The 16,103-nt window shown below is 38.8% G+C and overlaps 1 protein-coding gene across 1 annotated transcript; it reads left to right on the top strand.

Annotated features, from left to right (window-relative positions):
* The first annotated feature begins 1,851 nt into the window (after window positions 1-1,851).
* LOC137713330 (subtilisin-like protease SBT4.15) lies at window positions 1,852-16,043 on the top strand. The gene is made up of 13 exons (XM_068452614.1): window positions 1,852-1,909; window positions 2,026-2,590; window positions 12,047-12,107; window positions 12,318-12,406; window positions 12,508-12,605; window positions 12,729-12,875; window positions 13,086-13,191; window positions 13,482-13,992; window positions 14,163-14,234; window positions 14,466-14,716; window positions 14,915-15,023; window positions 15,193-15,406; window positions 15,499-16,043. The coding sequence occupies exons 1-13, from the start codon at window positions 1,852-1,854 to the stop codon at window positions 16,041-16,043; spliced, it is 2,826 nt and encodes a 941-aa protein (XP_068308715.1).
* Window positions 16,044-16,103: the final 60 nt, after the last annotated feature.

The following is a 16,103-nucleotide window of genomic DNA, read 5'->3' as shown; positions in this document are numbered from 1 at the left end:
TGTTTTTAGAACTTTTATGCATGTGACCGATTCAAATTAATTTTCATTCTAGGTATGACTATAGGGAAAGTTAGTTGTGTGGCAGATGGTGCAACCATGCACACTGTTTTGCATGAACGCATCTATTTCACTAACTTCGTACCTAAGAATGCATGTCTGACAACCTTCTTAGGCCCATCCAACCTGATCGAAGGATACAATAAGGCACATATAATGTTGTCCAATGGTACAATTTTGACCATTGATGAGGCACTTTACTCTGCACATTCCGAAAAAACGTTGTTGAGTTTTAAGGACATTAGAGATAATAATTACAATGATGAAACCTATGTAGAAATGGAGTTGAATTTCTGTGCATAACTTCCTACGATATGGCCAGTAGCTTGTTCTAGAGAAGATGAAGCATATTCCGAGTGGTCTGTATACTACAACCATACGCCCTATAGAGAGCCATTATGTGGCCGGCCCTACCCTCAAATTATCACATGGGCATCCATTAACTCGAAGTTTAGGTTCAATTCAAGGAATCACATGTCAAACATGTTCTTTAGGAAAGCTTATTATTAAGCCTTCTTATGACAAGATTCGTTCGAATCCTCATATTTTTCTACAAAGGAGTTAAGGGGACATTTGTGGACCGATTCACCTTCCATGTGGACCATTTAGATATTTTATGGTTTTGGTTGACGCTTCCACACATTGGTCACACATATGCTTGTTGTCCACAAGGAGCGTTGCATTCTACAAACTGTTGGCTCAGGTTATCAAGTTTAGGGCTCACCACCCTGATTATCCAATCAAATCTATTCAATTGGATAATGCTCGAGAATTCACATCTAAAACTTTTGATGACTACTGCATGTCAGTTAGGGTTGAAGTTGAACATCCAGTATTCTATGTTCACACACAGAACGGCCTGACAGAGGCATTTATTATGCACTTACAAATGATTACTCCATCGTTGGTCATACGTACCAAGCTCTTGATCGCTGCTTGGGGCCATACCATAATGCACGCAGCCATGTTGGTCTGCTTAAGACCTGTTGCAACCCAACCATATAGCGCCATTCAATTGGTTATCGGATACAAACTCGACATAGCACATCTGCACATTTTTGGTTGTGCGGTCTATGTGCCGATTTCACCGCCCTTATATCTAATGGGGCATCAGCGAATGATGAGAATCTATGTCGAATATGATTATCTTTCGATCATTCATTACTTAAACCCTTTGATATGCGACCTGTTTACCATTCATTTCGTGGATTATCACTTCTATGAGACAGTTTTCCAGTTGTTAGTGGGAGATAAGAACGTCAACGATCTTGAAGAACAATGCGAATTATCGTGGATAACACCCACTTTTTCTCATTTAGATCTTTGCACCGCTCAGTTTGAAAATGAAGTGCAGCACATATTAGATCTTCAGAGCATAGCTCACAGCATGCTAGATGCTTTCATTGATCTAGCGCAAGTGACAAGATCATATATTCCAGCTGTGAATATGCCTGCAAAGATGAATGTACCAAATGTACGACCGATGTCCCTCCTGGAGGCCCGAGACACCAATTTGGCCAATCCACGTACATTAGCGGCTAGCCAATCATTTGCCCCTACACTTAAGTATGGCAGATCTCTTGGTGCAAAGGATTCACACCCTTGGAAGAGGAAACCCATCACACAGGCACCTGAAGAACCCACTGTGAATTGACTGTCGCTTACTCATTCTATCTAACTCATGAGGAAATTCTAGATTACAGAAACGTCCTTGAAGAGACGAATCCACACCTCGAGAATCGTGAGATTTCAATTTATTATGCTAGCTTAGACGATGTGTGGTGTAGAAATGAGATGATCGTTGATGATGCATTATCATATGCAGTAGCTATTGAGATCATGTTGAGCGATGGTATTAACCCTGTTCCGTTAATGAATGTTGACGTAGAATCGATTGGTCAAACTGGAAACAAGCAATCTAAGTCAAACTCGATTCACTTGTGAAATGTAAGGTGTTTGAACATGTAGTTCTTACTCCTCTACATGTGAAGCCCATTGGCTACAAGTGGGTTTTTGTTTGGAAGCGTAATGAGAAGAACGAAATTGTGCGTTACAAAGCTCGTCTTGTTGCCCAAGGCTTCTCACAACGCCCCAGGATTGACCATGATGAAACTTATTCACCCGATGTGGACGTGATTACTTTTCGCTACCTTATCAGTTTGGTTGTTTCTAAAAAACTGAGTGTGCAGCTGATGGATGTAGTAACTGCGTATCTCTATGGAGATCTTGATACTGAAATTTATATGAAAGTTCCCGAAAGGCTTACATTGACTGGATCAAATATTTCCAAACCCCAGAACACGCTCTCAATTCGGTTGAGGCGTTCACTCTACAATTTGAAGCAATCTGGAAGAATGTGGTATAACCGTTTGAGTGAGTATTTGACTAGTCATGGATATGTGAACAATGAACTATGCCCTTGTGTGTTCATTAAGAAGTCACATTCCGATTTTGCGAAAGTTGCAGTTTATGTCGATGACATGAACCTTATCGGAACTCCTGAAGAACTCAAGAGAACTACCGCTCACCTGAAGTCAGAATTTGAGATGAAAGATCTAAGAAAGACTTGATATTTTCTCGGTCTCGAGAAATAGCACTATTCGGATGAAATCTTAGTACATCAAACGAACTACACCCAGAAGGTGTTGCGTTGCTTCAACGAGGATAAATCGAATCCTTCGAGTACTCCCATGATCGTTCGATCGTTAGATGCAAAACGAGATCCCTTATGTCTGAAGGAAGATGATGAAGAGATTTTGGAGCCTAAAGTTCCTTATCTAAGTGCAATAGGCGCTTTATTGTACTTAGCTCAATACACTAAACTCGACATCTCCTTCGCTGTTAATCTTTTGGCAAGATATAGTAATGCACCAACACGCTGACACTAGACTAACGTTAAAGACATCTTCCGCTACCTTAAAGGTACTACGGATCTGGGCTTGTTCTAGCCCTATGAATCCTCGAGTGATGCCATACCTCCTTATCTCGAGTCGATTCTCACCTGGTTAGTTATGCCTAAGGCTGGGCATGGGCCGGGCCGAGTCCAAATTTGAAGGGACCAGACCGAATCCAAGTTTAAAAGAAAATGGCCAGATCAAGCCGAGTATAGAAAATTTCAATATAAGAATCGGACCTAACCTGGCCCATTTCAAACGGGTCGGGTCTACGGGTCCTTTTTTTTTTTTTTGGGAAAAAAAAACTGAATTTTTAGATAGATTCACATATTGAAGTTGCAATTGCACAAATTCATAGCTTAGTCAGAATAATTACATCACATAGCAGTTGCACAGCAGCACAGCTGATTTTCTACATTATCACATACAGATAACATCACAAAAAGTGATTCAGCTATAGTTTCAATTCCTATCGCCCTCATTCTACCAAACAACTCCAAGGTTTCTCTATGGCGGCCATAACAAGCATGACTTGACAATAATGATGTCTAAGTCACAGGGTTCGGCACAAACCCTTCTAAATCCATCCTGCTAAACATTTCAGTAGCACCATCGCAGTCATAATTAAAGGTATAGCTAGAGACCATAGTATAACATGACCAATTTTCCCATAAATTACCAACAAGTCATTGACAACATGAATATGATTCAGAAAACCCATATGTATAACATGACCATGCACATTCCCTAATAACCAAAGGAAATGTAAACCCATCTCCCCAAAACCCCAGTTTACTCATTTTGTCATATAGTTAGAGTGCTTCTTCATAAAACCCATGAGAGACATACAAATCTAATTTACACTCAAATCCAGTTTACATAATCTAATTAAAAATACCGAACAAAATATTCGAATTCAATGAAACAAAAGATTTGAAATTGGAATAGAATAAAAGTCAAGATTCAAGAACCCAACAAAATCCCTAAATCCTAATTTAATTTTCAATCCTAAATCCCTAAAACATAGTACCTTGAAACTGAAAAAGACCTTCAACTTCCATGCAAATCTGGGTCAGACAAAGGAGATGACTGATTCATCGTTTCGAGTTGTTCGATTCCGTTGTTCGTCCCCTCGAGTTCGACAGAGAAAAACTGACTTAGTCAATCATACCTTCTAGTTCGACAGAGAGAAACTAAAAATAGAGAGGGATAAGAGTCAGTTTGGACTGTGGAGAGAACGATCGAGATGGAGGACTCTGGAAGAGGGAGATCGAGAGGGAGAACTGAGGAGAATAGTTTTAGTTCGAGTGTGTGTGTGTGAGATTTGAATGTGTGTTTACTGGATACGGTTCGGGCCGGGGGCCCCTGTATTTAGAAAACTGGATCCGCCCCACCCCTATGTTTACCTAGATCCACCTCGTCCTGCTCCGTTTTGTATGTAAAATAATATGGACCTACCTCAAACGGCCAATACCTGACCCTACCTGTGGGCTCACGGCCCGTTTGCCCACCCCTAGTTATGCCGACGCAGGATACTTATCTAATCCATACAAGACACGTTCTCAAACAGATTATGTCTTTACCATTTGAGGCACCGTAATCTCTTAAAGGTTAACTAAACAGACCTTAGTTGCCACTTCATTTAACCATGCTGAAATTCTAGCCTTACATGAAGCAACTCGGGAATATTTTTGGTTAAGAGCAATTGTGGGCCATATTCGAAGCTCATGCAATCTTTACCCCGTCGTGGATGTCCTAACGACAATCTATGAAGACAACGCAGTATGCATCGAATAGCTCAAGAAAGGTTACATTAAAGGAGACAACAGCAAACACATTGCGCTGAAGTTCTTCTTCTCACATCAATAACAAAAGCATCAGAAGATTGAAGTCAAGCAAATCCGTTCACAAGACAATCTGGCCGACCTTTTCACCAAATCACTACCAAATGCGACATTTCAGAAGCTTGTTCATGTAATTGGTATGCGTAAACTTTGTGAGTTGTAACATTGCTAGTTCTCTTTGGAATTGTGTCAAACTCAGGAGAAGTATCCTGAAGTATACTTGTTTGATCTTAATGTAATCTTTTCTCCTACGAGTATGAGCATTTTCCCACTGGATTTTTGCTACCTAACTAGGTTTTAACGAGGCACCCATTTGGGTTGATCATATCCCTGATGACATCATGTAGACGTTTCATTTAACTTTGCGTTACTTATGCATTTTATCTTCGACTATGGGTTTTGTTGCTACTCGGGTTTTTACCATAGCCAGAGGGTTCCTACCTTATTGAGAATAGCTTGTTCCTAGAATCAGTGTCGACGAGTCGACTTCCTCAACTTCTACATGATGCCAAATCTACCTTGAGTATTTACACACTAAATGGGGAGTGTTGTAAAGTTTCTTAGTTTAAATGTGGTTGTGTAAATCCTAGATTTGATTTGATTCTAGTTATTCTTTCCTATATGGACTTGTATTCCTTGGGGATGAAGGATTTCTTCTCCCTCTTATTACTAAGGCACTATGTAGGGGGAATAACACACACATTCATCTATACAATTCTACAAACACATCTTTCTCTCTCTTCACTCTTTGCCACTGGCCCCCTTCCCCTTGTCATATAAAATAGGCCATAATAATACATACACACACACACACACACACACACACACACACACATTGCCACCGGCCCTCTTCCCCTTGTCAGATAAAATAGGCCACAATAACACACACACACACTTTGCCACCGGCCCCCTTCCCTTTGTCAGATAAAATAGGCTACAATAACACACACACACACATTGCCACCGGCCCCTTCCCTTTGTCAGATAAAATAGGCCACAATAACACAAACACACACACACACATGCAGATATATATACATATATGTATGTACGTATATTATTTACATATATTATATGCACAAATATAAATAAAATTTGTATAGTTAACTCAAATACTTTCATGGATTAGTAATGCAAAATTTAGAAGTTTTTTTTAATACATAAATACAATATTATTTACATTATATAATTAGGTTCGAATTCATTTTTGACGAGAATCAACCTAAGAGCACTGACTTACAAGTGAAGTAATACTACTAGACGGTACTATAAGTGGCAAATTTAAAAGAAATTTGATTCCCATAAATTTATTAATTGTTATATATGCTCGAATATGTAATTTGTTACCAATATGCTTATCTGACAAATATGAACATGCAAATTTCAATTACAATATATTTAATCTAGAGGAAAATTTTATCACACTATTATTTGTGTTACATTCTTCAATTATCTGGTTATGATTTTTCCCGTCATATATCTATAATTAGGTATATGATTTAAACCTTGAATTATCTAACTTATGTGATATGGTTTGAGATTAATAATTTTCTCTTGTTTGGGCAGTATTTTTTTATGACTTTTATACGGCCGCTGCACTATCAAAAAATTACCATTTGTCCAATGAAATGTTGTTTGACGAACGACAATTCGTCGGGCAAATATACTTTTTCCGACAGAAAACAAACATTCGTCGAGCAAAAACGGTTAATGTTTTGGTCTCTTCATAGGCTTTTGCCCGACAAACGCAATTCGACAGGTAAAAGGTCTTTCGTCGTGTACAGTTTTAGCACGAAGGAAAATATTTGGCGCATAATATTGCATCCTTTGCGCAACGAACCTTTTAAGTATCATTGCGTAAAAGTATATTTTATGATTTAGAATTTAGGGTTCAGAGTTTACATTTCGTAAGACAAAATATATTATTTTGTCGGGCAAAGGTGAGAGACATTTTGGCATATTCAATTCCTTCGATGATTTTCCCAGTCTACAAAATTAATTTCAACACTCCAACCGTCAAACATGTTTATATATACATAGATATCGCATACGCCAAAAATCATAAAAAAACAAACTTTCAAAGATTAGGTAACAGAACGAAATCTTTTGATGATTAGAAATAGAAAGTCACAACCTACCAAAGTTCTAAAAAACACTAGGTGCTAATCAGGCAGCAGGCTGGAGCCTAACACCTAGGCGGGGGCTTAGGTGGGCTAAGCGTATTTAAGCAAAATTATTATATATTGTATAAATAAATGTCTACTTATACTTAAAAAAAAACACATAATTATACTGGTATACAAACATTTGTTGGCAAAAAAGGGTCAATATTTTGGTTTCTTCAGAGGCTTTTGCCCGGCAAATGTAGTTCGACGGGCAAAGATCTTTCATCATGTAAAGTTTTAAGTGCAAAGGAAATAGTTGGTGTGTAATATGGCATCCCTTGCACAAAGAATCATTCAGGTATCGTTGCATAAATGTATATTTTATTATTTAGGATTTAGGGTTTAGAGTTTACATTTCGTGAGACAAAATATATTATTTCGTCGGGCAAAGGTGAGAGACATTTTGGCATATTCAATTTCTTCGATGATTTTAGCAATCTACAAAATTAATTTCAACACTCCAACCGTCAAACATGTTTATATGTACATAGATATCGCATACGCCAAAAATCATAAAAAACAAACTTTCAAAGATTAGGTAACGGAACGAAATCTTTTGACGATTAGAAATAGAAAGTCACAACCTAATAGTGATTTCAGCTCTAATTTGATGATTTTCTACAACCAAGGTTCTAAAAAACACTAGATGGGCTAAGGGGATTTAAACAAAATTATTATATATTGTATAAATAAATATCTACTTATACTTTAAAAAAACATATAATTATACTGGGATACATAAATTGTAAAAAAAAAATGACATGTAGATTATAAAGTATTACAATAAATTGAAAACATAGGGAACAAGCATATAATGAGTGTTCATCCAAGTATTCAACCTTACATTTTATTGAAAAAATAAAATACAAAATGAAAGTTAACGATTTTTTGTTCAAGTGAGAGTCGCAACCTATGCAAGTTTAGGCGAGCTAGGCGGACGCCTAAGCGGGTCTAGGCGCACTTTCTTAATTTTCAAACACCTAGGGATTAATCGGGATGGTGGCCAGCTGCCTAGCGCCTACAACTACAGTCCTCAACCTTAGAAGAATACAAAGAACGAACTCGACCATAAATTTAAAATATTTATACTAGTGGTTACCACAAAATCTTATGTTATACCTAATGGAAGTATAGAATAAACTCTAAGTGTTTGTTGAATCTATTGTTTTGATAGGATACGCAGTCTAGGAAACTAATTTCAACGATCTAACTGTAAAACTCGTTTGCATATAATCTGAGATCGCATACGCAAAAAATCACCAAAAACAAAGTTTAGGGAATTTGGTAATAGGACGAAATCCTCCAACAGTTAGAAATGAAAAATCACAATTAATTAACAGTGATTTTACTTCCAATTTTGATATCTTTTTAAAGGATGCTAATTTAGAGTAAAATCACATATTGAAGGGATTTGATCATCAAATTTGATGATCTTTTGACTGTTTGCAATTAAATGAAAAAAAATAAGAAAAAATAAAGTTTTGAGGTTTGCCTGATGAATAAGTGTAGGTCGTCAAGCAAAGGTACATATATGCTTCGGGTCACAGTTTTATTTTGTAAAGCAAACGTACAAATTCCCTCCACTTTTTCTCAAAAAAAAATCCAAAGTTTCCCCGCACATAAAGGTTTTACCCGACGAAATGCTCTAACATTTCTAATATTTTGTTGGGCAAACTTTATTTCCCACCAATTTTTTCATAAAATAAAAAAAAATAAAAACTAAACTAGGCTAACATTTTTAACTGACTTTTGTCCGACAAAAGCTCCTAGTTTGCCCAGCGAAATTTTAGATTTTTTAACACGTGTCATATTTTTTTAAACCTTTGGCTGACAAATCATTCAATCGAGCAAAAGTCTGCTATGTGAACACCAAGCTCTCCTTCTTCTTCTTCCTTCTCGCATCGTGCTAAACTCTTTCTCTTTGCTATCTCCCTCTCTCTCTTTGTCTCTACTCTATCTCTCTGCCAGCATCCACCTCGGACCTCCATCGTCCTTCCTCCATCACGACGAAGCTGCACATCTCTCTCTCCTTTCGTCCTTTCTTCGGCAACCGTAAGTCATCTCTCTCTTGTTTCTGATTTTGATATTTGTAGGAGAATTTGTAGGATTTTTGATTGGTTTTACACGACGAACTTTGCCCGACGGAATGTTGTTGGACAAAATTACAAGCACCAAAAACATATTTGGCCCGACAAAATTACTGTCTAGAAAATAGGGGTTTTTTTTTAGTGTTGCTACCGACGATTCCTGGTTCCACCCTTTGATTCATGTAGATATCGTATATCATAATTGACATTCTAGTCCGGCGTTAAGATAATATAGTCATTACGACAAGTGATAAATATTGTAACGACCCGTCCCCAAATATTTCAGTTTTTACAATTTTAATACTTGAATTTACAAAAATACCCTTCGAGGCAAAACGTTAACTTTTGTTAACCGCTTTGTTGTGTCACGTTTTCGAGCCAACCCCTTGCCCATTTTTGACCCGCACAACTCGGCCAATAACTCGGTTCTTGCAACGAGTTCCGACGCTATCTTCAGCGTTTCTCCGACGATTTGTGGCACGGGGCCACTTAGGAACAACCTAGCATCCCTTCATCTTCCAATTTCATCATAAACCCAAGTTAATTGGACCATGAATTCATGAAGAACTCCACAGCGAGTTTGTGGGATGCAAGGCTGCGATCGGCTGATTCTGAAAGCCTCACCGTAGACCACCACCCATTTTCAACTCTTTTGAGTCCAGGAACAAAGCCCAGGGTTGGGTTGAGGCGTCGGAGCTTGTTTGGGATCGAATCAAGAACACCCCATTTCTAGGGTTTCTAGCGGATCGATGCAGATTTCAGGTGTTTTCCTCTCATTGAGATTTGCATTCCTATCAAATTTGGGAATTTTTGGAGTTGTTGAATTTTTCGGCAAGTCGGGCCTGCCGGCCGCTGTGTGCGGCGGTGCATGGCCTTCCAGGCTGCTGCCTCGTGGTGGCTCATTCGGAGACGCATTAGGAGAAACTTGAGGTCCCTCCTTAAGTTTTTCGACGTGAAGAATCCAAATTCGGTGTCTGTTTTCCCAAATTCTATCGTTTAAGTATAATTTTACTAAATGGTTCCTAATTATGGTTAGGTGCATCGGTGGAAGTGATCCAGTCCATCCTAGTTCATGTGGCTCTCGGACAATAAAATATATGTGAGTGGACCCCTTCTTAACTTACATGTTTTTATAAAATATTAGCCTAACATGCATTTCATGATTCATGATTTGGAGTATGTTTTATATTATGCATTACGGATTTCTATATTATGGCTTACGAAATACTTATGATTTATCGAAATTACATTTTTATGAATGGTTATAAATTATAGGATTATCATATATGGAACTCTATGGATTTGCGGAGATGATTTATTTATGGTTCATGAATATGAGATGTCATGGATTTATGAAATGAGGCTTTGAGTTTTTGAGCTCTGAATTTGATATGAGATTTTAAGATATGTTTTTGGTACTTATCTAGTGGATTATCATACAGCACATCCACACAACACGGTATGTAGATGTCTATGGCCATAGGACAGTTGAGGAGATTTATGTATATACCTCTGCTCTGGCGTAACTCGGAGTCATACAGCTTCATCTTCGGGTGATGGACCATGGTTTTCTTTACTGGCGTAACCTAGTGTCGTACAGCTTCACCTTCGAGTGATGAACATGTATTGCCTTTGGGCAGATAAGGAGTTGATGATATTGATGAAATACCCCCAGCTTCACTAGCCTGGGGCTAGTGTCAGTGTGTGATGTTATATATCCTCTTCTCCGGCGTAACCCGAAGTCGTACAACTTCACCTTCTGGTGATAGACCATGGTTTTCTTCATTGGTGTAACCCAGTGTCGTACAGCTTCACCTTTGGGTGATGGACAAGTACTGCCTTCAAGCGACTATGATACCCCTAGAGAGAGTACAGTTGAGGAGATTTACGGATTTGCCTTCGGGCGGCTATATTACTATTTCCGAGCACTATTTTACACGCATTGATTTTACGAATGATTTCATGGCATGCTAGGGTTTTCAGAGAAACCTATTATGTAGTATTATATATGTTTTCAAAATAAAGGGTTAGTATATTCATAAAGAAAGTGGTTTTCCTATTATTAGTATTATTATAAACTTTGGTCCACTCACCTTTTCTGTTTTACACCCCCTCAAGATTTAGATTCGAGGCACATGATCCCGGTGTCAGGACATCTCCACTTGGGCATCTCGAGCCTCCTTTGTGTAGGACCCATTCCTCGGTTCATACATTTTTACCGTAATTCTTTCACTTTATTCTCGATCAGTTGTACACTCTGAACACGATTCTGCTTGGGTTTAATTCATTCTAACTACATATTTTATCGGCATGCATGTTTTTAATGGCTTCGTCACCCTTGGGTGTCGGCTAGCATATGCCTACCCTGATATTTAAGGATATCGGGGTTGGGTCGTGTCAAATACATCATAATATAATTTTTGTAACACTTGCTTTTTTTTTCTTTTCTTTTTGAGCAAAATCGCAACATTTGTTGATATAATCAATTTGATGTTTTTGTTCAAAAATGATACTTTTACCATATATTTGTATCATCTTCCTAATAGAAAGATTCACATGCGTTGATGGGCCCTACACCTATTAGAGCTATAGTACAAATAGGTGTTTAGTGTAACATTACTTGTTTTTGTTTTGTTTTGTGATAATATATACATATGATGTTTCTACCTATTGGAGCTATATAGCTAGCTAGCCACCTTAGCTACATAATATCCGCAGATCCAAAATCCAAGCCACCAAACTCTCAGCCCTATTTGGACTATAGACTGCGTTCCCTTAATTATTCTTTGTTCAACACAGTCAAACCAGCTCATTCACTATCTCCCTCACCATATTTTGCGCAGAAAGAGATACTCTTCCTCTATTTATAGCAAATTTAATCACTCCTTTCACTCGTGTGTTTGATAGAGAGAGACACAAACACACACACACACAGAGATTTTAGCAAATTGAATTCCAATGAGGATGTTACGAAATCTACTGTTGATTCTTTTATTCAGTACTTATTTTGTAGCGACGTTGGGTGAAAGAACAGGTCAGAATGGTGACGATGGTAGGAAGGTACATACACTCCAGACGACAATTTTTCCATTTCTTTCGTCAGTTCATCATTTTGTGCAACAACGTTATCATGTTCTATCGTCAGACTAAGATAATATGATAATCAAATGTGACTATGTGACAACATAACTTGCTAGATCGTCTGCCAAGAGACATGTACCCTATAATGATTGTTATTTACAAAGTGATGTGAAATTGTACTTTTAACAGACTTACATTGTGTATATGGGAGAACTGCCAGGACCTGAAATTTCCGCCATGAGCGGACACCATAACCTGCTCGCAGAAGCGATTGGAGAGTAATGATCAGCTTCTTCCGACCAATTTTTTTTTTTCAAATTTTTATATGTTTACTGAGCTATTCTTGAGGATGACCGAACATTTTCCTTTTAAATTTCAGTGTCAAAGTAGCCAGAGAATCAATAATTCATAGTTATGGAAGGACTTTCAATGGCTTCGTAGCAAGATTGTTGCCGCATGAAGCACAGGCACTCTCAGGTTCTGAGAAATATAACTAAGTAAATAAGTAAACAAATGGTGCTACCCTAATAAGGGTTCTAATTATTATCAGAACATTAGGCACTTCTATTTATATTTTCTATGATTTTCTTTGATTTGTAGATGATGATAGTGTTGTGTCAGTGTTCCCAAACACCGTGCGCAAACTTCATACAACAAGGTCATGGGATTTCCTAGAGTTGCCTTTGAAATCAAAGAAAAGGAACTCTCAAATAGAAAGCAATATCATAGTGGGTGTGTTGGATACAGGTTGGTATAGTCTGCCATTCTTTTCCCTCTTTTCTTTTATAGATAGAACCATCGCTCATGAGATTTGAACTCCATACTAGATGTCGCTGGATTAAATGATCATAAATTCATCAGTATGTTCTTATTCCGATTGAAAGACAATAGAAAAGAAACAAAATTGAAAAATTGTGAAACAAAATGTTTATGACCCTTTTAAATTCTGTGTATAAGGAATTTACATGCAGGCTCCCAGTTTCAACGATAAAGGCTACGGGCCACCCCCAACTAAATGGAAGGGCAAATGTATGAAGGGTGCAAACTTTACAGGCTGCAACAAGTATGTCACTCCTTTCTCTCTCTCTCACTCCAAATCAGTATTTTATTTAAAGAGATGGGCAGGTGACCTACTACTAACAACACTGATATTTTCTCTCAACTTGTATTTTACTAATGCACAGCACGATAGGTGTGAGGGTCTTATCACAAATACCCCTCTATGTAGTTAGAAATAGAGTCATTCAATAAAGCTACATTTAGTTTTGTTAAATTTTTGAGGTGGGATTCTTGTATTCTCCAACATAGCAGTCTCATGAAAAACCTTATTTCTGTGCCTTTTTCCTTGAGCAGCAAGGTAATTGGTGCCAAATATTTTAAACTGGAAACTGGTCGTCCTTATTGGGGCACCCACAGTCCAGTCGACGATGACGGCCATGGCACTCACACTTCCTCCATCATTGCTGGTGCAGCCGTCAAAGGTGCCAGCGTATATGGCGTTGCAAAGGGGACTGCACGAGGGGGCGTGTCGTTGTCACGCATCGCGGTGTACAAAGTGTGCTGGATCACTACTGGCTGCCTTGATGTGGATATTTTGGCCGCGTTTGATGAGGCCATTGCCAACGGGGTGGACTTAATATCAGTCTCTCTAGGCGGTCACTCGCGGAGTTTTTTGGACAATCCCATTGCCATTGGATCATTTCATGCCATGAAAAAAGGGATTTTTGTGTCGTGCGCAGCAGGGAATGATGGGCTTCCGGCCAGTGTGGAAAACGTAGCACCATGGGTTATGACAGTAGCTGCTAATACCATTGATAGGCAGTTACAGACTGTAGTAAAATTGGGAAATGGCCAAAGGATATCGGTAAGTCTCTCTCTCCCTCTCTCACTAAAACAATCTAACAATAGACACTAACACTAATTGCTCACAAATACACGTCAATATGGCTATAGTCAGAATTTTTTCTAGTGCGTATCTCGCGCACAAACACATAGAGTGCAGAATTATCACGCAATCTGATGAATTAATTGTAGGGAAATTCACTCAACACCTATTCGCCGAAGAAACTAATGTATCCTCTTATAAGTGGAACCCTTGCAGCCAACATGACCATGCGACTCGGGGGAGATGCGAGGTATGAATTTTAGCACAAATTGTTGTGTTCACATAATTTTGTCACTTGTAACACGTTCGATTATTATATAGTACGACGATTAGTTCCATGTTGTGAGAAGGCGAACATATGTGTGCTCATACAAAATATTCTTCGACTATCTTCTAAACTCGCATTGATAATTTTGGTGAAATTAATGCAATTTCAAGAATATAAATCCTAATTATCAAATGATGAAAATGATAACGGCAGTGCTTGTGATGCTTGGGCTCTAGACGCTAACAAGGTGGTGGGGAGGATTGTGTACTGCCAAGGGTTTGGTACTCAGGATTCCACTATGCATAAGTTAAGGGGTGCTGGAACCCTAATGACACGTTATGAACTTGATGATTACGCTTATAGCCCTATAATCCCCGGTACCGAAATCCTTGTACAAGATGGGATCAAGATCGAGAAGTACATCAACTCTACCAAGTATGGTTTTGTATAGCTCATTTCATTCACATCTTTTACAGCTCATAAAGTTTTTCAAAGGAAAATGATTTTTGCATACTGCTTTTCTCCTTCTGCACACTCACGCCAGTTTATGGAGAAGGAAAAAAGGAGTGGGGCGGAAATCACTTTCCTTTTCATATATGAAAACCCTAATAAGTTATGTGGTACTAATTCCAGAAACCCTACGGCTGTCATATACAAGACCAGAACTCCTAGTACGACCGCCCCCATCGTTGCTTCTTTCTCATCGAGAGGACCTCAACACATGCACCCCAACATCCTCAAGGCATCTCTCTTTCATCTCTCATCTCTCTCTCTCTCTCTCTCTCTCTCTCTCTCTCTCTCTCTCTACATGCCTCTCTTTCATCTCTCATCTCTCTCTCTCTCTCTCTCTCTCTCTCTCTCTCTCTCTCTCTACATATTTGGTTATAATCAGGTACCATTTCCACCTACAGCCTGATATTTCTGCACCAGGGGTAAACATATTGGCTGCATATCCAAAGATACAATCCATAACTGGCTACTCAGACGACCGGCGCCACAATGTGTTCAATATGTTATCAGGTACGTCCATGTCTTGCCCTCATGTAACAGCAGCAGCCGCCTATGTCAAGTCCTTCCACCCGGACTGGTCACCTGCTGCCATCAAGTCCGCTCTAATGACGACCGGTTAGTCTTCCCAAACCGTACACTAAAAAAAAAAAAAGAACAAATCCATCACAGCAATGCGCTAACCAATCTTTTCACTTCATTTGTCCCAGCCACACCAATGAAAAATGAAACAGCGGATACCCAGCTAGCCACGGGAGCAGGACAAGTAAACCCAAAAAAGGCAGTGCATCCTGGTCTTGTCTACGACATTACCCCAGATGACTACATTAGTTTCTTGTGCAAAGAAGGTTTCAACGACACAGACATAGGCAAACTTATTGGGGATAAAAAGAAGTACAAATGCTCAGACTTTAAACATCCACGAGGCACAGACGGCCTCAACTATCCTTCTATGCATCTTCAGCTTTTCCCGAAAGACAATTATGGCGTTTCAGCAGTCTTCCATAGAAGAGTGACGCATGTAGGGTTCGGTAATTCCGTGTACAAGGCAAAGGTGACGAATTTGAATGGTTTGAGAGTGAAAGTCATACCGAGTACCTTGACCTTCACTAAGTTGCATCAGAAAAGGTCGTTTAAGGTTGTGGTGACTGGTCGTCCGGCGATGAACGAGACAGTTATGCACGCTTTACTCCAATGGGATGACTCTAAACACAACGTTAAGAGCCATATCGTAGTCTATACACATCTGAATTAGGGCACAGCGTTAAAAGCCATATCGTAGTCTGTAAGCATCTCAATTTGGTCTTTTTTAGCT

Source organism: Pyrus communis, chromosome 13 (assembly GCF_963583255.1).
Source record: "Pyrus communis chromosome 13, drPyrComm1.1, whole genome shotgun sequence".
In the NCBI taxonomy this organism is placed as follows: Eukaryota; Viridiplantae; Streptophyta; class Magnoliopsida; order Rosales; family Rosaceae; genus Pyrus; species Pyrus communis.
Note: the sequence above shows the minus strand (reverse complement) of the source record. Positions and strands in the feature narration are given on the sequence as shown.